The sequence below is a fragment of the Ailuropoda melanoleuca genome, chromosome 5, assembly GCF_002007445.2.
Source record: "Ailuropoda melanoleuca isolate Jingjing chromosome 5, ASM200744v2, whole genome shotgun sequence".
NCBI classification, from domain to species: domain Eukaryota; kingdom Metazoa; phylum Chordata; class Mammalia; order Carnivora; family Ursidae; genus Ailuropoda; species Ailuropoda melanoleuca.
The window spans coordinates 40342783-40369548 of NC_048222.1; the positions used below are offsets into that span (position 1 = coordinate 40342783).

Below are 26766 nucleotides of genomic sequence, written 5' to 3' on the forward strand. Positions count from 1 at the left end.
GCCAGGTGAGCCAATTAGAACTACAGCAAAGGGGGCGCCTGGGTGGCACAGCGGTTAAGCGTCTGCCTTCGGCTCAGGGCGTGATCCCGGAGTTATGGGATCGAGCCCCACATCAGGCTCCTCTGCTATGAGCCTGCTTCTTCCTCTCCCACTCCCCCTGCTTGTGTTCCCTCTCTCGCTGGCTGTCTCTGTCTCTGTCAAATAAATAAATAAAATCTTAAAAAAAAAAAACAAAACCAAACACTCTCACAAAATGCTTCATTCATCTTATCTTAGATAAGATTATAAAAGGNACAACTGTAGAGGTTAGAAAGACATTCAACAAGAAATTATCAGAAAGGTTGTCAAGTTTATAGAGCGCGTCTAAGCTATGACATCTAAGATCCGGACAGGGTTAGCAGTCCCAGTTTCTATGGCCAAATCTTCTCAGCCATGAATTTTAATTTTACTCCATGCCCCTGCCTCCTGATTCCTTTTTCACTTCTTTGCTCCCGTCTTCTCACCAACAAATACATAAATGCCCACTATAAAAGCCTTGCCCTCTTGGAGCTTACACTCTAGTTGAGACAGACTGAAGGGGATGAGACGGTGGGCTGCAGAGGTATCTGGAGAAAGGTGTTCCAGGCAGAAGGAACAGCTAATGCAAAGACCCTGAAGTAGAAAACCCGGCATGTTCAAGAGACTGAAAGAAAGGCAGTGTAGCTAGCACAGCATGAGAGGCGGGTGAGAAAGAGGGGAGTTCAGAGAAGCAGCGGTGCTGCAGAGTTGGGGGCAGGTGAGAAAATGCAGGACCTTGTAAGGCATTTTAAAGACTTGGCTTTTACTCCTGAGTAAGATGGAAACCACTGGAAGGTGCTGAGTGTTGTGATCTCACTTCTCAAGGATCACTTTGGCTGCTACGTGCAGAACAGGCTGTGTGGAGGCAAAAGCGGAAACAGGGAGACCAGTTAGGAGACCACCGTCCTATCTCAGGTGAGAGGTGATGGTGGCCTTAAACCAGGCTGAGATTCTGAGCAGTCATCATATGCTGCATGTATTTTAAAGCCAGAGGTAACGGGATTTTCTGATGGATGAGATATAGAAGGCTTGTCCTTGTTACTTCATTCCTTCAACTATCCATGTATTCCAGAAACATACTCAGTGTCCACTACGTGCCAGGTATTATGATAGGGTCTTTAGAGACTCAAGAATGAGTGGTATTATCTAGTGCCCTCAAGGAACAACTAGCCCGGTAGTTGAATAAAAAGACTTAAACTTCTTAATTCGCATGCAAAATAGCAAGACTACTAATAAGCAACTATTCTCATAAGACTAAAAAGGATCTGACTTTGTACATGGATGATACTGCAAACCAAAATTTTAATAAACTAAAACTCTCTTCAAATAGCCTCAAATTCTAGGATGCATAACTAACTCTTATCTGTTAAATAATTTTTAGACGGGGTACTATTGTGAGTTATAATTTTTCATTAACCTACCTAGTTTTACTTAAAAGCAACCATTTATCTTTTACACATACAACAGTTTAAGAAAATGAAATGTCATTTTTCCCAATAATTTATGATTTCCAAATATTTTATAATTTAGACTTTTCTCCAAAACAAAAAGGGGTTGTCACCCAACTATTCTTAATGACACTGTCTTTGCTGTTTGGACGTGAAGGGTATCTCCTACAGCTATTTCTCCAGTAATCAGCTACAGTGATTTTCTATGCTGTAAGAATTTATAAACCTATGGGTGCCTGGGTGGCTCAGTCAGTTAAGTGTCTGTCTTCAGCTCAGGTCATGATCTCAGGGTCCTGGGATCGAGCCCCACATAAGGCTCCCTGCTCAGCGGGGAGCCTGCTTTTCCCTCTCCCTCTGCGTGCCGTTCCCCCTGATTGTGCTCTCTCGCTCTCTCTCAAATAAATAAATAAAATCTTTAAAAAAAAAAGAATTTACAACTTACATAATTGCAATTTTGCTTTAAATGGTCATATTATGCCAAATTTAAAATGATGAACTAGGAGCACGGCCTGGCTGGCTCAGCTGGTGAAAAGTGCAACTCTCAATCTTGGGGTTATAAGTTCAAGCCTCGCATTGGGTGTAAAGATTACTTAAAATAAAATCTTTAAAAAAAATGATGAGCTAGTTTTAAAATTTCCACACAAAATAATCTTCCAGAAATTCATAAAACAACTGAAATGAGGGGCGCCTGGGTGGCACAGCAGTTAGGCGTCTGCCTTCGGCTCAGGGCATGGTCCTGGCGTTGTGGGATCAAGCCCCACATCAGGCTCCTCCATTAGGAGCCTGCTTCTTCCTCTCCCATTCCCCCTGCTTGCGTTCCCTCTCTCGTTGGCTGTCTCTATCTCTGTCGAATAAATAAATAAAACCTTAAAAAAAAAAAAACTGAAATGAGAAGCGTAAAATGATTGTGGTTAAGAAAGATAGAAGTAAAACAAAGATTTATTCTACAACTGTATCTTATGAACCAAAACAGAGAGGCACAGCTTCACAAGTGCTAAGATACTTATGAAGGCTACAGACCACAATACATGAAGTCAGAGTGCCATGGGAAGTGGGCCCACGTGATATTTATAGGTTTAAGTCAGCACTTGTCTACATAGACTTACAATGCATCTCTCAAGTCACCAGTAAGAAAGAATATACCGCCCAGTGCCACCGGCCCAACAGTCACTTTGCAGTAGTCACCTGTCTAGACACAATCCACGAAGAGGAGCACATGTAACAGACAGGCACAGGAAACTCATTAGTGGGCACAGCTGATTGGTATCGCCTCGTGTGTTGGTGTACTCATTAATCTGTTAATGAAACTGTGGAAATCAGCAGGGGTCTCTGGGCCTATATGAATGTCAAGCTCCTACAGCATATGTAGGGCCCACACATGCAAACATACAAGCCTTTTTATGGTAATGGAATTTAGCTTCGTCTCAGGAGTGTTCTCACATCTGGGAAAAGACAAATTATTCAATAACTGGTACAGAGTCAGCTATCTATGTGCTTGAAAAATGAAGTTGGATTCCCCACCGGACTCTTCCTTTCACCAAAATAGACCAGAGATGGTACAAAAATTTAAAATCTTCTGACATTCGTTAAAAAAAAAATGCAGGCTCTTTCAGGAAAAACAACAACAACAACACACTAATACACATATGAACGTATGTGTTTATACACGAACCTGAAGTGTGTGTGCTCGACCCTATGAAAGTAGAGCAGGAAAGAATATGGATGAATGTTTTTCAATATCTGGAATGTAGAAGCCCTTCCTAAGAATGACATGAATCCAGAAGTCACAAAGGGCAGTATGATAAATCTGACCATGTAAAAACTTCACCCTTCTCCACGGAAAAAAAAGAAGAGGGAAAAAGACCAAAGCGAGCTGAAAGGAAAGCAGTAAACCAGATAAAAATAGCTCTAACATATAAGACAAAGCCCCAATTTTTTTAATATTGGTACGCCCTTAAATCAATTCAAAACCTACGACCTAAAAGGAAAATGGGCAAAGGTGACAAAATGGTTCACAGAAATTAAATACAAATGACCAAAATACACATGAAAAGATACTCAAGCTCATTTATAAACGATGCAAAATAAAACAATAACATAGTAATCTCTTCCACCTTTCAAACTGACGTTGACTAGGAAGTTTGGTAATAAAAAAAATACCCAAGTTGGTGAGGGTAGAGAGAAATGGGCATTCTCAAACATTGTTGGTGGGAGTGTAAATTGGTTCAACCCTTTAGAGAGCAACATGGTAATAGCTATTAACATGTAAAATAGGGGTACTCTTTGTCTCAGTAGTTCCAACTCCCGGGAATTTATCCTACAAATATATTTCCACAATATGGAAAGATATAAGGCGATGCCGTTGACTGCTGCATTTTTTCTAATACTAAAAAACTGCTAACAACTTAAGATTGGTCTATCAATAGGTTAAATAAATTAAGCCATGGCCATAAAATTAGGTATAATGTAGTCATCCGAAGGACTGAAGTTGATTTATGTATGCTGATGTCGGAAAGAGGTCCAATATTTACTGGAAGTGGGGGCAGGGGAAATTACTTGCAGTATAGTATGTATTACATACAGAGAAAATTTCCATGACGATACAGAAGAAATTGTTAACAGTGAAATCTCTGTAAGGATACAGAAGAAAACTGTTAAATAGTGAACTGGGGAAATGAGGACTTTTAGTTTTCCTTTCATTTTTATGCTGCTTAAATTCTTTTTTAAAACCATCTATACCTTCTTAATTAGAAAAGAAATCAAGCACCAGGTACTGGGAAGTATTGTTATTTGCACTCTAATTCTAAGGGGAAAAGGACCTCAAAGGGGTAAGATGAAAAAGATTAAGGGCCATCAGTCCAAGAGGTGAATTCAGCACAAATGGGCCTGCCTCCCCTCAGCCAGCCTAACTCCCCTCAGAAACACTATTCCCAGGAACAGAAACGGGAAAGAACAGAATCACTGTAGGCCCTCTGCCCCCTCAGGTCGGAGGGCCTAGTCAAGTGTGGGAATTTGAATTTGGAGCCTGACTGGTCCACCACCAGCCAGTTTCTATCCTGTGCCTGGCCAACAGCACAAATAATCCAAAAAAGCAAATGATTCACTTGGCTTTAGGTCACATTAATTTTAAAATTCTCATCTGAATATGGACACACAACATTCCATTTCATTCAGCAAGGGTGTTCCCAGAAGGCACTAAGCTAAGTAGTAATAGGAGAGTAAGAGGGATATAAAACACGGTACCTGTCATCAAGTCATTCAAAATCTAGTGAGAAAGGGAAACACACACAGCTCATAAGAAGGTGGGCCCAAGGAAGGTGGGCCCAATGGGTCACCTGCGGTCACCTGCTCTAGCAAAGGTGCGGAGAGCGATTAACCCCATCTGGGGGGGGTGGCTGGTCAGAGGCCTCAGCCAATAGATGGCAATTCTCACAACTGAAGAATCTGTACCATTACTTTTCCCCTCCTTTCCACTTATCAACTCATTTCCTTGGGATGTACTAGGGATGTACTGTATGGTGACTAACATAATATAATAAAAAAACATTATTAAATAAAAAAAATAATTTGACAACACCCCTTCTCTTGTTGCTTAATTCATATCACTAAATACAATACCATCTCTTTTGCAAAAGAGACCAACTAGTGGTATGCATACTTTTCAATATTATATACATTATCATAAATACATCTTTGATCAAAGTTTTATTTGTCTGGGAGTTGTTCCATCAAAGCTATACAGCACTGACATAGCTCCAAAATGTCAGCAAATTAGCTTATAAACTACATCTTTCCAAATATTTCCTCTACACAGATTCCATTTATTAGTTCAGATCTTTGGTTCCGAACACAGGGTCATCCTAGAGCAATCATGAAAAAAGCCAGGCTAGGATTTTAATCTAAGCTCAAGAAACAAAGAACTGTTACTATTTTGTCTATGTTTTGGGGTTTTATTTTCGGTTTTGTTTTTGCCTAGAACTGGTCAAGACACAGATGGGTTTAGAGCTGCTATCCTCGTCTCAGTAAAGGAGGAGCAACATCTCTAAGAACTTAAACCAAGAAATTAAAACATTTTTTTCTCTTACTATTAGACATACTTTTCAGTATTAAATATATTACCATAAATATTTTTTTGATTAAAGTTTTATTTATTCAAGAGTTGTTTCATCAAACCATAAACCAAAACCCATAAGCCATGTAAACTCATAAGCCGTGTAAACCATACTTAACACACTTCGTAGGCTTTTAACATACTTGGTTATAAAGAGTGCATGTTTCACAGTCAAAAACAACTGTGTTTAAGTCTGGTTCCACCACGCTGATGACTTTGGTAATCATTTCCTGTCTCTGAGCCTCAGTTTCCCAAAGGTATAATTTTCCTGCCTCACAGAGTTTTTGTAAAGATTAGCAACAATCTAGGTAAATCTTCTAGTCCATTGCCAGGCACAGAGCAAGCATCAATAAACGACAGCTAGAATAAGCGGTGTTATTACTACAAACCCTAACTCTGGAAGTCGGTGGGGCACAGCGACCTCAAGCCACTTTGTGCGACCCAGAAGGCAAGAAGTAGGAAGTACAAAGTAAGCTGCTTTTCTGCTACACTTATGAACAATCGGAATAAGTGACTTCGAGAACAATTAAAACTCGCAGAACAAGTGTCAAAAGTGGCTGAGAACATGTACGGGCTCTGGAGTCTACGCGGGAAAGTCCACTTCACCACTCACTAGGCTTTGAGCAAGCTGCTCAGAGGAGATGTCCTTTCCTCAACTAAAATGGAGCTAGTAACCATAAGAGACTCTAAATCATAGGAAACAAACTGAGGGTTGCTGGAGAGGAGGGAGGCAGGGGGATGGGGTCACTGGGTGATGGGCATTAAGGAGGGCACAGGATGGCATGAGCACTGGGTGTTCAACACAACTGACGAATCACTGACCTCTACCTCTGAAACTAAAAATACACTATATGTTAATTAATTGACTTTAAATAAAATAAAATTTAAAAAATTAAAACAAAAACAGTCCTTCGAAGTACTTCACAGGGATCTCATGAAGGTTAAATTAAATGAGATAACCATGGAATGTTCTTAGCACAGCATCTGGCAACAGTGACAGATGTTTACTATCAGCCTGTCCAGGAAATCCTTGGCACCACCAGAGACTTACCAAAAAGGGTCTGAAGAGCATGCAACACTAGTATGTACTTCAGATACACGTACCATTTTCCAAAAGTATATAGAGTCCAGTGTGGTTAATAAAATACTAATTATTTTAAGAGGTCTATGCAGTAACTTTTAAATAAATGGAAGGATTGTCGAAAATATTCAAATAATAGAGAAATGTTGAAAGGAAAAAGTGTGCTCATTTAGCCAACCATCTCCCATTCTAACCCCCAAGTCCAGGTGGAACCACTGGAAGGCACTGTGATGGACACTCTTCAGATCCTTGTCTCTCACTACAGACACGAAGCAGGCAGGAGCAGGGATTAGCAATTTTACAAAATGGGGTCAGACCATACATACTATTTGTTTATTCAACAATGTATCATGGAAATCTTTTTATGTCAGTGCATAAAATCCTAACTCATTCTTTTTAGTGCTGTTCAATTGGTTGCTGTTTCAGATAATGGATAATTTATTAATCCACTATTCTAGGCATTTAGCTTTCCTCTAATTTTTTCCTATTAAAAATAATTCCACAATGAATATTTTGTTTGAAGGGCATTTAACACATGGGCAGGTATTTCTGTCGAACAGCTTCCTAGATGTGAAGCTGCTGAATCAAAGGTTTCGCACATTTTATATTTTGGTAATAAGTACCGCCAAATTGTCCCCCAAAGAGAACATAAATAAAAGAGAGGACACTGTACTGACTGTCATTAACCATCTGCTTAAAAACCAAGAACAACAAGTATACTATAATGTAGAGAAACCGTACATCTACTCACGGAAAAGTGGCCCTCACATTCAAAGAAGAGATGGGCACCACAGCTAAAAATCCTACTCTATCCTTCTCAACACCAGAGCCCCTGTTCTTATGGACTAAACTCTCATCTTAACATGCCTAGACCCTAACATCCCCTGCAATGACCTGGCTCATGTCAAAACTAGTTTTCTAGTCCATCCTGCCCCTCCCAATCCCAAGCCAACTGGTGGGGGCACGAGAGCAGTTAGAGGAAGGACTCAAGACCTGAAGGGCTACTCTCATCATGTACCAGCCATACCAAGCCCCGCTAAAACAGAATTATTCCAAGCAATGCTCACTTAAAAGCTCTGTTGCGGTTTTAAAGCAGCAATGGAGTATAATCTCTTAATCAATAATCACTGGCCTACAGGTAGTTTACACGTTTCATTTTGTCCCACAATATTATTACGGTGAAGAGCAAGAGCAGATAAAGGTCATGTTGGTAATTAAAGCTATATTATAGAAATATGCACACCCAAGATATGATTAAATAAGAAAATATTACTCAGTTCAGTATCATCATTAAACTTGCATTAATTTATAAATATTTAAAAGTACCATATGATGATCATAAATAATCTGTTTTTGTCAGTTTCTAAAGTAATGCAACCCATAAACCCTTTGAAAAATTACTGCAGAAAGAAATAGTCAAGAAAGTATACAAGCCAGACTTACATTCAAATGCTGTGGTTGTTGCTTCAGGCAGAACCTGGCCTATCACATCCTAAACAAAGAAAGAATAAAGAAACACAATTAGCCATCTTCTTTATTGCTAACATGTGGCAAATCCTAGAGGAAATATGAGAACCTGAAAAAGATTTTTGAAATGTTGGCATAAACTATAAAAACATTAGCTCATAATCACACTTAGCCCAGCAATGTAAGCCCCGAGTTTAAATCTCTATTTGGGGGGGGGGTGGGGAGGTTGTTCTTTACCAAATCTACTCTGTATTAATATCATAATCTTTCACTCTTGATTCAACAGTGTATAGACTCTGTTTGTACATTTAAAAAACACACACACACACAGTTTGTTCTACGGAAGGCTGTGGAATACAGTCCCAATAGAAAGGTGTTTAGGAGTCAGACTAGCCTGGGCTTGGATCTCAGCTCTGTACCTACTAGCTGTGTGACTGCAAACAAATTACTTAACCTCTCTGAGCCTCTATCTGATTATCCTCCAATATGGGTCTAGGAATACTCACAGAGGTAATGCAAGAATTAACTTAAATAATAACCATAAGTTAGCCTAGCACACTTTAGGCAACAAATGTAGTTTCGGATATGTAACTAACAACATCTCACCTTGTATCCATAGTGCAAAGAGTAAAAAAAACAAACAAGTTTCCATGATATATTATTCCAATGAAGGTAATAACCTATAATGCCACATTTGATACAAACAATTGTTATCAACCTTTACTCTTAAGCAACTGGAAAACATACATTTAATGACACCGGAACAGAGTTAATCTAGCCTACAAAAAAATTTTGTTTAAGGTATATGATCTGATATCAATGTTTAAATGAACCCATAAAGTTGCCATCTTGAAAATCAGTCTACAGAGACAGCTTAGTTCAAGAGGCATGGAACATTTTCAAGAAATAGCCAGTTCTGGGAAAAGTGACCCTCCATTACGTTCAGCCTAACCCAAGTGGTCTGCAAACCTCGCTGCTGTCGGGGAGCTCTGCCACAGCGTCCCTCCTGGGCTCTGCCAGGAAGTGGCACCAGGCGGCCGGCTGACAAAGCGGCTTGCAGTCGTTCTCAGCAGGGAGCCCACAGCCCTTCCAAGCAGGGCACTTAGCAGAGTGGCGGCTGCAACTTCCTTCTAAACGCAGTTCCTTAGAAGCTTTTGCTGCAGTGGAAATTTGCATAATAGCCTTGCCTCTACAGTGCCTTTTTTTCCCCCTGAAAAATAAATCTGTGCATATAAAATTGATCAAAGGGAACTATCTGAGGCAGCCCTCGCTCATTAGAGCCAAAGGAGGTGATTTTTTCCTTCTGACTCTAGTCTTAGCAAATGAAACATCAACTCTGAGGAAGTATTTATAAAAAATTTTAGTGTTGGAGAAAGTCTACACACTTGTAGGGAGAAAGTTTATTGACAGGTAAATGGAAACCATAGAGCGAGTATGGAATAAACTATACAGGCGGCTAGTGTAAAGCCCGACTATGTGGACCTTGACTCTGCCATTCAGTAGCTGGGTGACTGAGACTCTCCATGCCTCAGTTTCCTTCTGTGTAAAATGAGACCATAACTGTATCTGCCTCATAGGACTAAATGAGTTCATACTTGTAAAGTGCTTAGAAGAGTGTCTAGCACATGGTAAGTGCCACGTGAGTGTCTGTTAAATAAAACAAGTCACTGATGACTGCAGCGTTACAAAGATTACCTCACAACGAAACCCGAAATTTCAGCACCCAAGGATCGGTGGATGGTCATTCATTCACTTACATCATCCTTCTAGTGCATTTACTGAGGACCTTTTCTAGCTAGTAGTGTAATTAAAAACAAGCTGGGGGACTCTACCCCTAACCCTCCAAGTTGAGGTTACTTCTGGTTACTTCAAGGGAACTCGGATCACCTCAATCTTCAGACGTGAACTCTATAGTAATAGCAAACTAATTTAGGATCCTTCCTACTTATGAATAACAGAACCCATCAAGCAGCGAATTTCTAATAACTAGCTGAAAACCTCGCCTGACAGCAATGGCGTCCTTTGCCCATCAACATAAACAAGGAGCCACGTAAGCTTTCACACCTAATGTGGGGAAAAGAAGAAAAAAAAAAAAAGCAGATTTGCTTGAGAGAATCATGTGAACACAATCAAACATCTTGTTTTGTTAAAGCAAATAAAGTGGGGCTTATCATAACACCAACGGGCTAAAAAGCTTCAAAATTAGTTAATACCTACTGGTCATTTCTAAGCAGGGCACATTTAATAATTTTATGTATATTTTCCAGTTACATTTTAAGTGACTTATTAAAAAAAAAAAAAAAACCTCCCTGTCTTATTCTCAACATAACATTACCTAAAGATTTCAAAAGAAAAGTTTAAATATCTTAATGGTGATCATTTCTTGATCCTTTTCTTCTCTGTGCTTTTAATACATCCATCAACTCTAGGATGGGCCAAAAGTATAATTAAGCATCTACAACAGGCCAGGAGCATAAAGATCACAAAGCTGTAGCCAACAGAAAAGTAAGATTTAGGAAGATGCTGGTTGGGTCACAGAGATAAAGACAAACCTAAAAGAGTAAAAAAACGGAGCACTTACAGCATGGTAAGAGCCAAACAAAAGACATAAAGAGCAGATGAGTATTTGCTATCTCAGGCGGCAGGAAAAAATCAAAGGCTCGGTTTAGCTAAAGATTTCACAGATGAGGGGAAATCTGAACTGGGACTTGGGAGACATGATTCAAACAGCAAGAGGAATAGGAGGAACACTCTCCTCTCACTGAGTAGTTGAGATCTCCTGCACCATCTTCCCCAAACTGGGGGCTGTGTCTACAAGGAACAGAACACAGAGAGCTGGAAAACAGATCACCAAATGTCTCTGCCCTTGCAGACCAGCTAGACCTACTTCGCACTGCAGCCAGTCCCTAATTATTCAGGACAAAGCCCCAGAGAGGCCGAGTGACTTCTCAAGGGTCTCCCAGCTTGCTATTTGATGGAGCTATGACAAGAGCCTTCAACTGCAACCCCCGCGTCCAAGACACACTCAGCGACAGATGACTCAGTGACCGACCACAAACTGCTCTGGCTTCTATGTCTGGTGTGGCCCAAAATGAGCTGTGTGGCTTTAGCATTTTCCCCCTCTGGGGTTCATGCTCCCTCACTTGAAAACTAGAGTGAAGAGTTGTATTAGATGAAGGAGATGCTTCCAGATTTCACTGAGCTTTAAATTTTAAGGTTCTAAGCCAAAAATGCTGATGTATCTGATGGTTCTCTTGCCAATTTCTTGATGAAGAGATGAGGTGACCCTGGAGAAGAGATCACAGGTGTCCACCGGGATCTGGGCATGCAGTTCATAGAGGCTACGATCAGCAGCATGAGAGACAGCACAGCACCCATAGCTAAGAGCCCTTCATCAGGCCTTCCTGACAAAGCATGCTCCGCCTGGGCTTACTTGCGCATATGCACGTGTGAGGACACATGGCACTCCAAGCTCTAGATGGTGGACCATTCGCACAAAGTTTATTTTAAGTCCAGTCAGCCTGGAGCCAAGGAACCATTGAGAGATGCTTGAGAAGCAGAAGACCCAGGCCCTGTCCCTTATGTTGTAACAACAATACCCATAGAGCACTTATTACATTCCAGATTTTTCTAAGTGCTTTATGTATATCAACTCCAGTAGTCCTCATACTGTATCAGGTGGGCACTATTTTTATCCCCCACTCCTCACTTTTTTTTTTTTTACAGATGAAGAACTAAGACATAGAAGACACCTGCCCAAAGTGAGTCTGGTAAGGCTTGCAATTTAAATCCAGGCAGTCTGGCCCGAGTTTGTGTTTTTAAACACTGCACCATTCTACTTTAAATAATACCTTCTGTTCTTTCAAATGAGCAAAGTGAAAGAAAGCTCACATCTTTCTCATCACAGGCACAATCTCACTTAATCTTTGCAAATCTTGAAGACAGGTATCGTCCCTATTTTACAAGTAAGGAAACTGAGGCTAAAAGAGACAGAGTGACTCATCTAGTTAGCAGGACGGCTTGCAATTAAACCCATGTTTTTAGATTCAAAACCAAGTAGACTGGTCCATAAAACCATAATTGCACACATCTTCTTTGAAGCTCCCTTTGAAATATTTGAACAAATATTTCAGGGTGCTATGAAGCTCCAGAAACAGAGGGGAGACAGAGATGTTCATCTCCTTCAGAAGTTGATCATTTTAGTGGAAGAGATCGACAAAACTGTGATAAACCAGTGAGCTTTGCTGGAATGAAGCTGTGGGAACACAGAGGAGGGGCATATAACCAAGACTAAGGTAGAAGAAAAGTGAAGCTGGGCTCTGAATGACAGGTAGGAGTTGGGCAGCTGAAGAAAGGGGCCAAGTGGAGACAGCCTGGAAGAACTCAAGGTTAGTTCTACGTACCTGGAGCACATGATGTTCCCAGGGGTGTGGTAAGAGAAGGAGCTGGTGCCAGGCAGGCACAAGCCAACCCACGTGGGCTTAGAGGACCATGCTAAAAAGTTCGGGCCTTGTCATGAGAGGAAATCTATATGCATGTGAGTGTGTGAACTCCAGATGCAAAGAGAAGGGCGACGTTTGGTGTAAGACTGGAAGCTACTAGCTCACTTCAGTTTTAGGACTCCTGGCCCAGACACCTGAAAATCTCTGATGTCCTGGGTAGTCAGTAACATCCAGAATTCAAAATGTACATACAGGAATCAGATTTTGACTGTGTCACCTATGACTACAAAAAAAAAAAAAAATCATATCAGAGATCTCCCTCCTCCCAAGAAACTCTGTTCCACCCCATCTTATCTTGCAGGTAAGTTGCACCAAAGATTGGTACCTGCTACACGCTTCTGGGTATGTCAGTTCTGCTTTTCATACCTCGATTATTCAAAATATAATATGGGCACAATGCACTCTATCTCAAATGTGTGCTAAAAGATGAGAAATGGCAGTGCAGCATGTAGGAAAAAATTACTAAATAAGGAAATCTGAGTTCTGGTACCTACTCTCCCACTCAATGAGCAACACAGCTTTGGAAAAGCCATTCTGCCTCACTACTCCTCAGTAACTATGTCAAAAAGGTAAGAGGCTCAACAGGCCACCACCAAGGTTACACTCTGCTCTCACATCCCATGACTTTATTTGAAATATGTTCCGAGTATCCTGAGAGTAATGACACAGCACTGTTTCCAAGACGCACCCTTTCCCCCAACCTTAGCATCTCTGAAATGGGCTACTTTTGTATAATGTGCAGCAGGTCACAGTTTAACAGGCAGTGTTTTTTCTAAGTGGTACATAAAATAGTATCTTAAAACCAATGGCACCTTAGATTTGCTGAAACATGGTAAATTCAAGCTGCCTAGTTTCCCTTTCCCCAGCAGTCACCAAGTTCAGGGAACTCAGTAGAAAGGCATGGTTGGAATCTGGCCAGGGACATTCCGAGAAACACTTGGGGGAAGAACTTCTAGACTCAACTTTTTGCATCCAGTTGGTTGCTTCTGTGTGTTATGTCTCAATCCAGGCTGTGAGCTCCTTGAGGGCAGGGGTTCAATCTGATTCATCTCTATTTCCCCAGCGCCCTGCACAATTGCCAGATTTCAGTCCTTGCAATTAATCAGTGCCTGTCGTTGAAGCAGTAAAACTGCCCTCACAGGAGGCCAGCAATGGCCACCGCCACTAGCTCGGGCCACCAGGCTCAGATTCAGTGTCAAGGTGCTGACTACCCCACAAATCCCCGTGCCCTCAATGGGATTTGAGACTGAGATTACCACTCACCAGCACATCCCTGAAGAGTAACTGCGGTCCGGAGTGCACTGTCCAGTCCACTGCGCCACTATTTGGAATCTTGATACGAATCACCAGCACCTGGTTCTCCATGGCATGGAAGGGGCCAAGGGCCAGCCACAGCATTACAGGTTACAGGGGCTCACATCCTGGGGTAGGAGGTACCCACTGGATCCTGGTTAAGCGACGGCTCCAAGAGGTGACAAGGGGACGGAGCGGAAGAGGACAGAGGGTCAGGGGGAGTAAAGAGAGGAGGGGTGGTCGGGAAGGAGCCCGCAGGCACCGAGCCAGACCCAGGGTGTATGGGGTCTAGGCTGCCTCCCCGTGAGCATGCACGGGGCAGGAGGCAGGGGCCGGTAGGAACTAACGTAGGTCAGAAGGTTCTGGAGTTGGAAAACTGGGCGAAACGGGATCGTGAAGCTCTCTGCCGTCTGGGTGGGTGTGAGGAGACGACCCTGTTTTAGGGAGGCAGAGCGGTAGGTGTCCACTCCTCCTCAGTGGAGAGAGGAGGGTCCCCGACTGAAGGGGACTCGGTCGGGGGCTGTTTGGAAGGAGCCCCGGGGTCCCCAGACCACGCGAAAGCTGAGGAGGGCCTTCCGCGGGAGGGTCGGGGAGCGAGTCCTGTTCCCCACCCCGAGTCAGAGGGCGCGGCGCGCACGGGCTCAGCCCCGGCCGCCGCAGGCCGAACGTTCCGGCGGCGGCGGTGGCAGCTGCGGCGGTAAGAGGAGGAGGAAGGCGCGGCGAGGCCACTGTTACTCCGGAACCAAAACGCACGGCACCGGAACCCCGGGAGCTGGTGAGCGGGACCCGCCTCCCGCGGCGCCATGTTGGAAGAGGGCAGCTCCCGGCCAGCCCCGCCCCCGCGGCCGGGCGGGCGGGCCCCGAGCAGCGCGCGCAAAGTGCGGCGGAGAACGTCAGGGCCGGCGAGGCTTGCTAGTCGTAAGACCTCGGTCGCGCTGCGGCCGCCCGCGGCGACCGAGTGACGGTCCTTACCTTTCCCTACCCTCGTTAAAAGCAGCCAGGCGAAACCATCTAACAAACGAAGGAGGAAACTGAACTGGGACTGTGGCCGCCAAAAGCAAATTAACGACATAAAATTGCGTTCTGTTTGCAGAAGTTCCAGAAAGAAGCGCAGCTCTCCTTTATCCCTACTTTGTCAAGCCCTTTACCTTGACGGGGTTTGTGCATCAAATCTGCAAAAGCAAGGCAAGAACTCAAAAAGTGCTTGTCTTTTTCTCTTCCTTCTTCACGCCACAGATGCAGAAGGTTGTCGTCTTCCTCTTATATTAGCAAAGAGTGTATGAATTCTTTTTGTTTTACCCCCACGATTGCCCCTCTATTCAAAAGCAACGGTAAAAAAAATTCAGGGAAGTGTTCAACTTCCAGGGGACAGCTGCAGTGGTAGCATCGTGTTCTCTTATTAAATCGTTGCAGAAAATATCCGGTCTCGTCCATAAATTTTCAACTAGATAGCAATGTTTACACAATCGGTGATATCTCAGGCAGTAGCGATAACCCTGGGTTGTTTTTAAATGCCTCAGATTTTAAAGTGCACAATTGTTTTGATCTATGGTGCCTAAATAAAAGTTTGTTTACAAATTGCAACGTGTAAGTTGGTCCATAATCTGCTAATGAAGGTGCACAGGAGGCTTTACTTTTTGGTGCTGAATTTTGTATAAATTTGGTGGGAGAGGAGTGACAGTTTCCCCCTAACACTCAGTTTATTCACGCGAGAAAAAAAAATGTTAAATGTTGATTAGTTTCAGTATAATACCAAAAAATTTTGTGCATATTTTTCTCTACCTGGGTTTTATATATATATATGTATATATATATATACATATATATATATATATTTAATTTGAAAGTCCGTGTGGGAGACCAATTATCTCTTTTTAGTTATTGTAGATTAATAGTTTAGGTAGAAATTCATTTAATCGGATGCTCCAGGTATTCTGAAATTGCCCTTTTCCACCTGCACCTCAGTCCCCTGAAAAGTAAACAGCGTGCCCAAGGTCCCATATACATTTTACCGAAAGTTCATTTCCTATTATTTGAGAAAATAGACCACAAAACTAGAGATATTCTATGAACCTATCATTTGTTAAACGACTTTTTAATTCAAGGTACTATGGGGAAAACCAACTCAATTTGTACTTTCAATTCTTCTGGATAGGTATATACCCAGAAGTGGGATTGCTGGATCATATAGTAATTGTATTTTTAATATTTTGAGGAACCACCATACTGTTTTCCACAATGACTGCACCGCTTTACATTCCCACCAGCAATGCATGAGGGTTGCAGTTTCTCCACATCTTCACCAACACTTGCTATCTTCTGTATTTTTTATATTAGCCATCCTATTGGATGTTAGGTGAAAATCACTACCACTCATTGTAATTTCAATGTGCATTTCCCTTGTGATGAGTGATGTTGAACATCTTCTCATATGCCTGTTAGCCATTTATATATCTTCTTTGGGGAACTATTTAATTCCTTTGCCCTTTTTAAAAAAGATTTATTTATTTGTTAGAGAGCACAAGCAGGAGGGGCAGAGGGAGAGGGAGAGAGAATCTCAGAGTCCACGCTGAATGCTGAGTGCAGAACCCAACGCAGGCTCCGTCTTACAGCCCTGAGATCATGACCCTGGCCAAAACCTAGAGTTGGACACTTACCTGCTGCACCACCTAGGCCCCCCACTTTGCCCAGTTTTAAAGCGGGTTATTTATGGTTGTTGTAAAGTGATTTTTTTTGTTTAATGAGCAAAATACATTTTGCTATTGTAAATCACAGAGAAAATTTCTTTCATCTCTTTTTACCTTGCTCTCGATCTTGCGCTCTTCACCCAGAATCTGACCCTTCCCACCACTTCACAGCTGCTAACCCCTGTTTGAACTACCAGTGCACTTTTCTCCTAATCTTCTGTTTCTACCTTTACCACTACTCTATTCTCAACCCAGTTGCCAAGGTTAGATCAAGTTACTCCTTTGGTTAAATTTCCCCAGATGGCTTCCTAACTTGTGCAGGGTAAAAACTGAAGTCCTTTCCTTGACCTGTAAAATTCTACACATTCTGCTCCCGACACTTTCTGGACTCTCAAACCTCATCTCCTACTACTGTCCCTCGTTCACACCAGCCTCCTTCTCACTGTTCCTTGAACACATCAGGCATTCCACCTCAGGGCCTTTGTATTTGCCATTCCTCCTGCCTGGATTGCTCTTAGCCCTGCTATCCGGAAGGCTCACTGCTTCACATTCTTCAGGTCTTTCGTTTTTGTGGTTGCTGCTGCTGTTATATTATGCAACCCCCCCCCTTTTTTTTTAGCTTTCTGAATCTGTGCTTGTGCCTTCAACACTTTCACAATGATTTTCTGCTCCTTGATATGGAAGGCATGCTCGATTCTGTCTCAAACACACTTAGCAGACATGGAGCTACCATTGGCCCTGCTAACGTGCTTTTTTGCCTTAGACAACCTCATAAGGACTTTAGGTCTCACGCATGAACTTCTCGAAGTGAGCCCGGGCACACGCTACATGTGGATTTTGGTGCTTTCCCAACCTTGTTGGTATAAAGGTAATGATTCTATTACCAGGGATTCAGGACAGCCTAGTTTTGTTGGAGGCTGTATTGCAGGACAGTGTGCAATGGTATGTCAAATGCTGGACCGTTCTGAACACGTATGGACACCCTCCCCAGAAGAGCACGTTCTGTATGTCTCAACTTAAATGTCACCTTCCAGCTGTGGCCGTCCTTTAGCACATGCTGTGGAAACTACAAACCAGCCCCAAAGCCATTCCACCTGTAGATACAAGCTTGTTTATTTTTCTCCTAGCACTTATCACTATCTAACATGTCACGGGTTTCACTCATTCATTTGTCTGTCCACCAAACTATAATGTAATGAGGGAGGGGAACTGTGTGTGTCTGTGTGTGTGTGTTTAAGGTTTTTAATTAAATTTTATTTAATTATTCGACAGAGAGAGAGTACAAGCAGAGGGAGTGGCAGGGAGAAGGAGAAGCAGGCTCTCGCTGAACAGAGAGCCCGATGCGGGGCTCAATCCCAGGACCTTGGGATCATGACCTGAGCTGAAGGCAGACGCTTAACGACTGAGCCATCCAGGCACCCCTGTGTGTGTCTTTATTCACTGCCATGTCCCTAGCACTTAGAATTTTACCTGGCACGCAGCAGGCACTTTAATAACATCTGTTGAGTGAATGAATGGATTTTGAAGGCGAGGTGGATGAGTGATAGGAATGCAACTGCCATGTGCATTTCTTGCACGTCTTAAGCCTCACGTGCTCCTTTGCTTTGCCACCACCACCATCAAGAGTAACAACCATTATGGACTCCCAGTGAACTACAAATTTTATGGCAACTATTGATTCCCTCCTATGCTCAAGAATTCCACTTATCTCCTTCAGGGCCTACTGTGGACCTGTATATATAACATTCAAATACTTGTTGATTAATTTTGATTTAAAAGAATATGACATGGGGTGCCTAGATGGCTCAGTCGGTTAAGCATTCCACTCCTGATCTTGGCTCAGATCATCATCTCAGAGGCATGAGATCAAGCCCCATGTTGGGCTCTGTGCTGGGGGTGGAGCCTGCTTAAGATTTTCTCTCTCTCTCTCTCTCCCTCTGCCCCTCCCCCCTCACATGTGCACATGCACTCTCTCTTTCTCTCTCTCTCTCAAAAAAATAAAATAAAATAGGTAAAATAGATGAGAACAGAGGATGAAAACAGTAACTTTCCAGTGGAGAAACCCAGCAGACACCATCCTAACCAAGTGATGAAAGTTAACATCTCCAGTAATAGGTCATGTTGGCATCATGTGCTCTCTAACATCAGGCAGTAAGAAGGGCAGTTGACCCCTGTGGTCTTCCCCCCCAAAACTCATAGCCCCAATCTAATCATGAGAAAAACATCAGACAAACCCAAATTGAGGGACATTCTACAAACTACCTGACAAATACTCCTTAAAACTGTCAAGGTCAGGGTGCGTGTGTGGCTCAGTCATCTGGACATCTGCTGGCGGCTCGGGTCATGATCCCGGAGTCCCAGGATCGAGCTCCACGTTGGGCTCCCTGCTTGGCGGGGAGTCTGCTTCTCCTTGTGACCCTCCCCCCTCTCGTGCTCTCTCTCTCTCTCTCAAATAAATAAATAAAATCTTTAAAAAAACTGTCAAGGTCATAAAACACAAAATACAAAGAAACTGTCACAGACTTGAGAAGACTGAGAAGACATGATGACCGAATACATTGTGAAACCCTCAGTGGAATCCTGGAACAGGAAAAGAGCAGTAATGAAAAACTAGTGAAATCTGCAGTTCAGTTAGTAATAATGCACCATGTTGACTTCTTTGACTTCTTAGTTTTGACAAGTAAGTTATGTAAGAGGCTAACATTAGGGAAATCTGGATGAGGATATATAGGAACTCTGTAATACCTTTGCAATTTTTCTGTAAATCTTAAATTATTTCAGGGGCACCTGGGTGGCTCAGTTGGTTAAGTGTCTGCCTTCAGCTCAGGTCATGAACCCAGGGTCCTGAGATCGAGTCCTACATTGGGCTCCCTGCTCTGCAGGGAGTCTTCTCCCTCTCCCTCTGCTCCTTCCCCTGGCTCATGTTCTCTCTCTCAAATAAATAAAAAGTCTTTTTTAAAAAATAAAAAATAATAAAATTATTTCAAAATTTTTTTAAGTAAGCTGTGTTTCTACACACCAGCAATAATGTCTTAGAAATTTTAATTGTAAAAAGATATAATTGTATAATTTATAATAGCAATAACAACTAAACAATAAACATTTTCTTCATGTTGCCTAACATCCTTTAATTTTTTAAAAAGAAGAATGTGAAGAGGCATGAACAAAAAAGAGCAGAGACAAACCCTTGAAAGGGTGACAGCAAAGTCTGCTCTCTCCTGTTTGGGCAGGAAGAGAAAAGAACAGTGGGAACAATTCCAGCAGTCATGCAGGAGTGGAAATGACGGTTCAACAATTCATGGAGCACCCACTATGTGCCCAGTACTATGGATTGTGGATGCTCTAAAATGAATTAATTCTTTAATTTAAAATGTCATTAGATTGAATTTCTACATAATACATTTTCCTTTACTTTTTTTTTAAAGATTTTTATTTATTTATTTGACAGAGAGAGAGCCCAAGCAGGGGGTGCAGCAGAGGGAGAGGGAGAAGCAGGCTCCCCAATGAGCAGCGAGCCCCATGCAGGACTCGATCCTAGAACCCCAAGATCGTGATCTGAGCTGAAGGCGGACGCTTAATGGACTGAGCTGCCCAGGTGCCCCTACATTTTCCTTTAGCTGGAGTAGGCTGGTGTTCGTACAAATCACTTAAGCTTTATTACTTCTCTCTTTTAATTATTTAAACATATCTATATTACTTTCTTTATATTAACAAAGAAAATATATCCCACATTTTTGTGGAGCTTTATAGCTTGCAGAGTACTTTTACATCCGTTATGTGACAAAATTGTCCTACGCATTAGAGGTTAAGACCACGCACTCTGTTGACAGACTGCAGGGGTTGGGCTAACACTCACCGTGTGTGACCTTGGGTAAGACTTCTTCGTTTCCACAGCTAAAACATTTGCATAAAAACAGTGCCTAACTCACTGGGTTATTAAGAGAGGATTAAGTGAATTAATATGTATAGAGTGCTTAGTCTAGCACCTGGCACAAATAAATGCTATGTAAGTGTTTGATAAACTCCTTATTGTATACATGAAGATAGTATTTTTCTCTATTTTTTCTCAGTCATTTAACTGGTAACGGTACAACAAGAACTTAAACCATATATTTTACCTTCAAAACAATGTTCTCTCTATTACACACATAGTAGAACAGCAATAAACACCAAACTAAATACCACGATTGGGAATCAGAGGTAGGCATGCAAGCATGATAATAAAATTTCAGACTTAGCAGAAACTTACAAAATCACCAATCCAGTTCTTGGCCCAATTCAAGAATTCTCTCCACGTCTACCTAAGGAATTGTCATGAAGCCTCTATGCACATATCCAACAGCAGGACTCACTGCCTCAACAGGTAGTCCATTCCATGTTTGGCCAACCTAGTTGAAACGTTCTTGTCTCCTAGTTACCAACATATTGTTTCTAGTTCTGTTTAAAATGAGTAAGTCTAACAGATCCTAGTACTTTCTGTTTAATGTTTTACTTCATTTACTTCTGCACAACATTTCGTGTGACTTTAAAATAGTAACATTTTCATATGAGAAGACAGCACCTTTTGAAATGCCTCAAAAGGATAATACAACAAAATTCAAGTCTTTCATTTTTCAGAATATGTAGAACAGTGTATGTTAATTCATTACATATGAGGTATTTCAAAACTTGTTGCTGTTCTTGCAAATAATGCATATGATCTCCAGGTAAGTATCCTTTTCTTAAAGCTCTTAAAGGTGAAGACATGTTTTCTTTTTAATTTTGAATATTTTAATTTTGAATATTTATTCCACACAGAGTCTTCATTATATGATAAAAACTGTGAACACAAAATTAGTAAGATGTGGTCCTCATCCAGCTGTGTACAGAAGCTGTTTTTTTCTCCCCCCAGTATGGCTTGAACAGATCCTGTACGTAGATTCAGAACTACTAGCTTTTGTTGACAATTACTCAAATTTGCCTTCAATGTGGTCAATGCAAAAGTATTTGGAGGTTGACTGAATGGTTATTGATTTTTATATGTATCCTAAAATTAGGTGACACTACTTAGATTTTTATCTCAACTTTAAAATTCTTGGTTCCTTCATTTTATAAATTTGGAAATTTGAAAGGTTAAGAAACTACAATTTTGGCCTCATCTCACAGCAAAGTCCTTAATATCATGCGTAAAGAAAGGTTATGAGATAATCTCTTATCATCATGGATTTTCATTCATTTCTTAAACATATTCATTTTTTGAAATAGAAATACCCACTTTTATTATATAGAGTTAAAATGTAAGTTTTAAAAAATCTATTTATTAGAGTATTGATTTTCATTTTGTATTTTTTTATTCTTCCTTTAGGGTTTGGGTAGACAACTTTCTTAGGTCTGATTTTAAATTATGTGCTTATATGAAAATAGAGTAAAATGAATCACTTTCTGGTTCATAAATTCAATGTTCTGTTTACAGACAGATTATTATAATATTACTGATATATTCTAGCAGAAGTGGTAAAGGTTACGTCAAGCAACTACTAAAAAAATCATACTACGCAGTGTTAATGATGTTACCTTAACATACCAGCTTCGGGGGCTGCATAATTGTTTCTGCCAACCCATAAATTTTTGAGTAACAACAAAATTATTGTGATTTTTCTTACTAAATAATTCATACATTACAAAGCATGTATGTAACAAGGTCCATGAATCACTAAAGCATATAATGATCATATATCTAATGGCATATCTCTTTTCATAAGATGAATTCAAATAGATTTATGTATTTAGGTTAACTAAAAAATACTGAGTTTATAAGGTTCATAATTCTATCATCAACAACAACACAAAAACTTCAAGTCTTCTCTAAGAAGTACAGCTTCCATGATTTGCTTTTAAAGACTGGAAGCTTTTGTTTATCAAAATCCTTGTGTTTAAGCGACTTTTCATGAAGTTTTACTGCTTTTAAATTGATACTATAAATATCACTGAAGATAAATTAATAATATAATGGAGTAGTACAATGTTCATAAACTGTATTTAAAATGATATAAGTGCAACTAAAATAGCTATAAGCAATACTATATAACACCTCATTCTAGTAGTAGCTAATATTCTTTACCCAGCAACTAGGATCTAAAAGAGGATATTTTCATTTACTAACATTTTACATGCTTTTCTTTGGTCTTACTTAAATAATCTCAAACCAAGTACATCTTTTTAAAACAACACATCTCTTTATGTATGTGTGTATGTATTATTACACTGAAGAATAATTGACCTACAACATCATATTAGTTTCAGGATACAAGTATATAATAAAGATTTAAAAGTATATACTTAATGCTACTAAAAATGATCCCAAATGAGATTTCATCCACTTAATTAAAACTAGGTTTCATAATTAAAAATTTTTAAATTCTAAGACTGCAATGTAATAAAGGATATTAACATGTTTTACCTCTTTTAATCTCTAACATTTTTCTAAACTCAATTATTTTCTATAGAAATCATGCAACCAGTTTTATTTCATTATAGTAATATTAAATCCTTTACTAAATTTTAAAAATTATTTTTATTTGTGGTAAAATACATAAAACACAAAATTTACCATGTTAATAATTTTTTTAAAAAATTTTATTTATTTATTTATTTATTGGAGAGAGAGAGAGAGAGCATGCTTGGGGAGGAGCAGTGAGAGAGGGAGAGGGAGGGGGAAAGAATTTCAAGCCCATCCGGCACTGAACAGATCCTGCCGTAGGTCTGGATCCCACGACTGGAGATCATGACCTGAGCCTAAACCAAGTTCAACACTCAACCAACTGAGCCACCCAGGCACTGGCACCATGTTATAACCATTTTGAAGCATACAGTTCAGTGGTATCAAGTATAGTCGCATTATCATTCACATTATTTTGCAACCATCAGTACCATTTATCTCTGGACCTTTTTTCACCTTGCAAAATTGGAACCATATCGCCTTATATACTAACTGCCCATTCCCCTCTCCCTGTTACTAATTTTTTAACAGTTTCATTGAGAGATAATTCACATGCCACAGTCTTTTTAGAATGTACCATTCAATGGTTTGAGTATAGTTTCAGGGTTGTACAACCATCACCACAATCAATTTAGAACAGTTTCATCACGCCAAAAAGAAAACCCATACCCATGACCAGTCTCTGCCCATTTCCTCCCAACCTCCCCATCCTTAGACAATCACTAACTCACTCTGGCTCTGTAGATTTGCTGTTCTGGAGATTTCATATAAATGAAGTCATGTAATATGGGGTCTTTTATGACTGGCTTCTTTCACTTAGCATCATGTTTTCAAGCTTCATCAATGCTGTCATGTTTATGGGTCTATCACTCCTTTTTTTGACTGAATAATATTCCGTCATGTCAACGTGCCACATTTTATTTATTCATTCATCAATTGGTGGCTATTTGGATTGTTTCCACTTTGGGGCTAGAATGAACAATGCTGCTATGAACATTTTCGTGCAAGTTTTTGTGTGAATGTATGTTTTCAATTCCCTACAGTATATACCTAGGAATAGAATTGCTGGGTCATATGGTAAGTTCATGCTTAACATTTTGAGGAACTGCCAAACTTTCCCAAAGTTGTTATATTATTTTACATTCCCACTGCTAACGCATGAGGGTTCCAATTTCTCCACATCCTTGGCAATACTTGGTATCATCTGTCTTTGTGACTGTAGCCATCCTAGAAGGTATGAAGTGGTATCTCATTGTGGTTTTCATTTGCATTTCCCTAACAGTGATGTTGAACATCTTTTCACGTGCTTAGTAGCAAAAAGTTGTATAACTTATTTGGAGAAATATCTGTTCAAATCTATTTTTCAATTGGAGTTTTGAGTTATAAGGGTTCTTAATATATTCTAGCTACAAGTCCCCTAGCAGATACATGATTTGCAAATATTTTCTCCCATACCATCAGTTAGTTTTTCATTTTCTTGATAGTATCCTTTGAAGCACAAAAGTTTTTAATTTTGATGAAGTCCTACTTATCTATTTTTTTCATTTTTCATTTCCCTTTACTAACTTACTGTTTCCCCAAATAGGAGAATTTTATAGCAGGCTCTACACAAAATCAATATCTTCGCTAGAAAACTAACTGAAATTTTGGAAACACACTAAAAACAATCTGGATTTATTTTATCCCAGTTGTATTAAATGTATTCTCAATTAGCAGATTAGAATTCTGAGAAGTAGCCAAATGGCCAAACTTGTGTCAATGGAAACTATTTTAGCCATATTTTCATTTAAAGAAAAAAAATTTTCTCAACATCTCTTCTCTAATTTATATTACAAAAATACTCTGTGGACCATGGTCACTACTAATAACACTTCTTACTGTTGGGAAAGCTCTTGTGAAACATTGGTCAAGCATATAAAATAGTATAAAAGTGAAATATAGTAATTAAGATTTGTGTTCTATCGATTGTGTAGTTAAAGTAATTTTTCATTATTAACATAAGATTTAATAAGGATAAGTAGTTAAAGATTCTGACTTGGCACTAGTCATTAGCATGTAATTGAACTAGTAAAAAAATCAGTTAAAGCTGTGTTGATTACCACCTTATCTTTGAAAGGCAATTAAAGACCTCAATCATTGCAACAAGATTTGATTGTGCAGCCTTTATTGGACATTGATCTTTCAGCAAAGTGCAGTTACATTTTCCATTAATTTAGAGTAACACAGTTTAACTTTGATACCCTAGACTGTTGACCCAGGTGAGATGTAATGCTAAGTACTTGTTTAGGTTAAGATGCCCTCAAACATCATTACTGTCTGAATGGTAAGTGCTGAAAAAAAGGGGATACCTGACCTACTGGCTTTAGGATAAGGTTTCTGTTATCTGCATTAGCTTTTAAATGAAATGAAACCAGGATCCTTGTCTTGATGTCACCCCACCCACTTAAACATCATTCACTCTTTAACAGAATTAAGAGATATTTCATGAAGCATTATATATGTTCTTGCTTATAGTTTTGAATGAATATAAATATAAATGACAAGAAATAAAGTGTACATTGTAAAAGAAATACGTATGGCTTTTAATAATTAAAAATGTTTCAATTTTTTACTGAAGTCAACAATTAGAAAAATCTTAGTGACCAAATACGTGTGATAAAACAAATAGCTATGTGTCGTTTCGGTATGTTAAGACATTAGCACTGAGAAACTAGGGATTGTTTTATTAGCCACCTTGTTCATGCCCCCAGTTCTTACTGTAGCTTTACGGTGGTTCACAGTTCACACAGGAAATTAAAATTTTGACCAGAAATTTCTTCCAGGGGCGCCTGGGTGGCACAGCGGTTAAGCGTCTGCCTTCGGCTCAGGGCGTGATCCCGGCATTATGGGATCGAGCCCCACATCAGGCTCTTCCGCTATGAGCCTGCTTCTTCCTCTCCCACTCCCCCTGCTTGTAACTCCCTCTCTTGCTGGCTGTCTCTATCTCTGTCGAATAAATAAATAAAATCTTTAAAAAAAAAAAAAAAGAAATTTCTTCCAGTACTTGATAACTGATTTGCATAGAAGTAACAATAGAAGATTCGTAAAATTTTATACTAACACTCATCTTCATTAAAAAAAAAGTTTTGCCTGGATTTTTTAAAGACAAAATCCCATCAAAGATGTATTGTCAGAAAAGCTGTTTTTGGTTGTTTTATCAACTAAGAATATTCCTAATATCCAGAATGCAGGGTCAGCTCAGAACCCTGCCTATCTCAGGCATAATTGGCTCTCACGCAGGCACACACACAATGCCTCAGTTTGTCTCCTCTTTTCTTCCTCTCCCTTTTTTTAAAAATCCTTTCGTTAATGAAGTCCTTTATATATAAATACATATGGAACGGAAGAATGAGGATGACAAAACCAGCTTTTATTGAAATAAAACTGACATTTGCTTACAAGCATATTTATCATACATTTTAAAGTAGAAAAGTTTTCTTGTTTTGTTCTTCTCAGATTACAGGTGGAAAAAACTAAGACACAAAGGAGTGGAGTTATTAGCTTGAAGTCAAAAAGTGATACAGGACTGACACTAAAAATAGAATCAATCTCCTGACCCCTAGCATTTATACTTTATCCCCGTTAGGCAACAATGCTTCCATG

At 40.1% G+C, this 26766-nt stretch overlaps 1 protein-coding gene and 1 pseudogene across 4 annotated transcripts in view; both read right to left on the reverse strand.

Moving 5' to 3' along the window:
• MAP2K5 (mitogen-activated protein kinase kinase 5) overlaps positions 1-14721 on the reverse strand; it is a 253900-nt gene extending 239179 nt beyond the window's left edge. The window contains exons 1-2 of one of the 4 annotated variants that reach the window (XM_019809540.2): positions 13930-14721; positions 8141-8189 (exon numbers count right to left, since the gene is read on the reverse strand). In XM_019809540.2, the coding sequence (XP_019665099.1) occupies positions 8141-8189; positions 13930-14064 (184 nt within the window). In that variant the 5' untranslated portion in view covers positions 14065-14721. The remainder of the gene's footprint in view (positions 1-8140; positions 8190-13929) is intronic. The other 3 variants (XM_002928839.4, XM_002928838.4, XM_034660775.1) reach the window with 3 other exon arrangements.
• Positions 14722-17182: 2461 nt separating this feature from the next.
• Positions 17183-18282, reverse strand: LOC109491182 (annotated as a pseudogene).
• Between the last annotated feature and the right edge of the window lie 8484 nt (positions 18283-26766).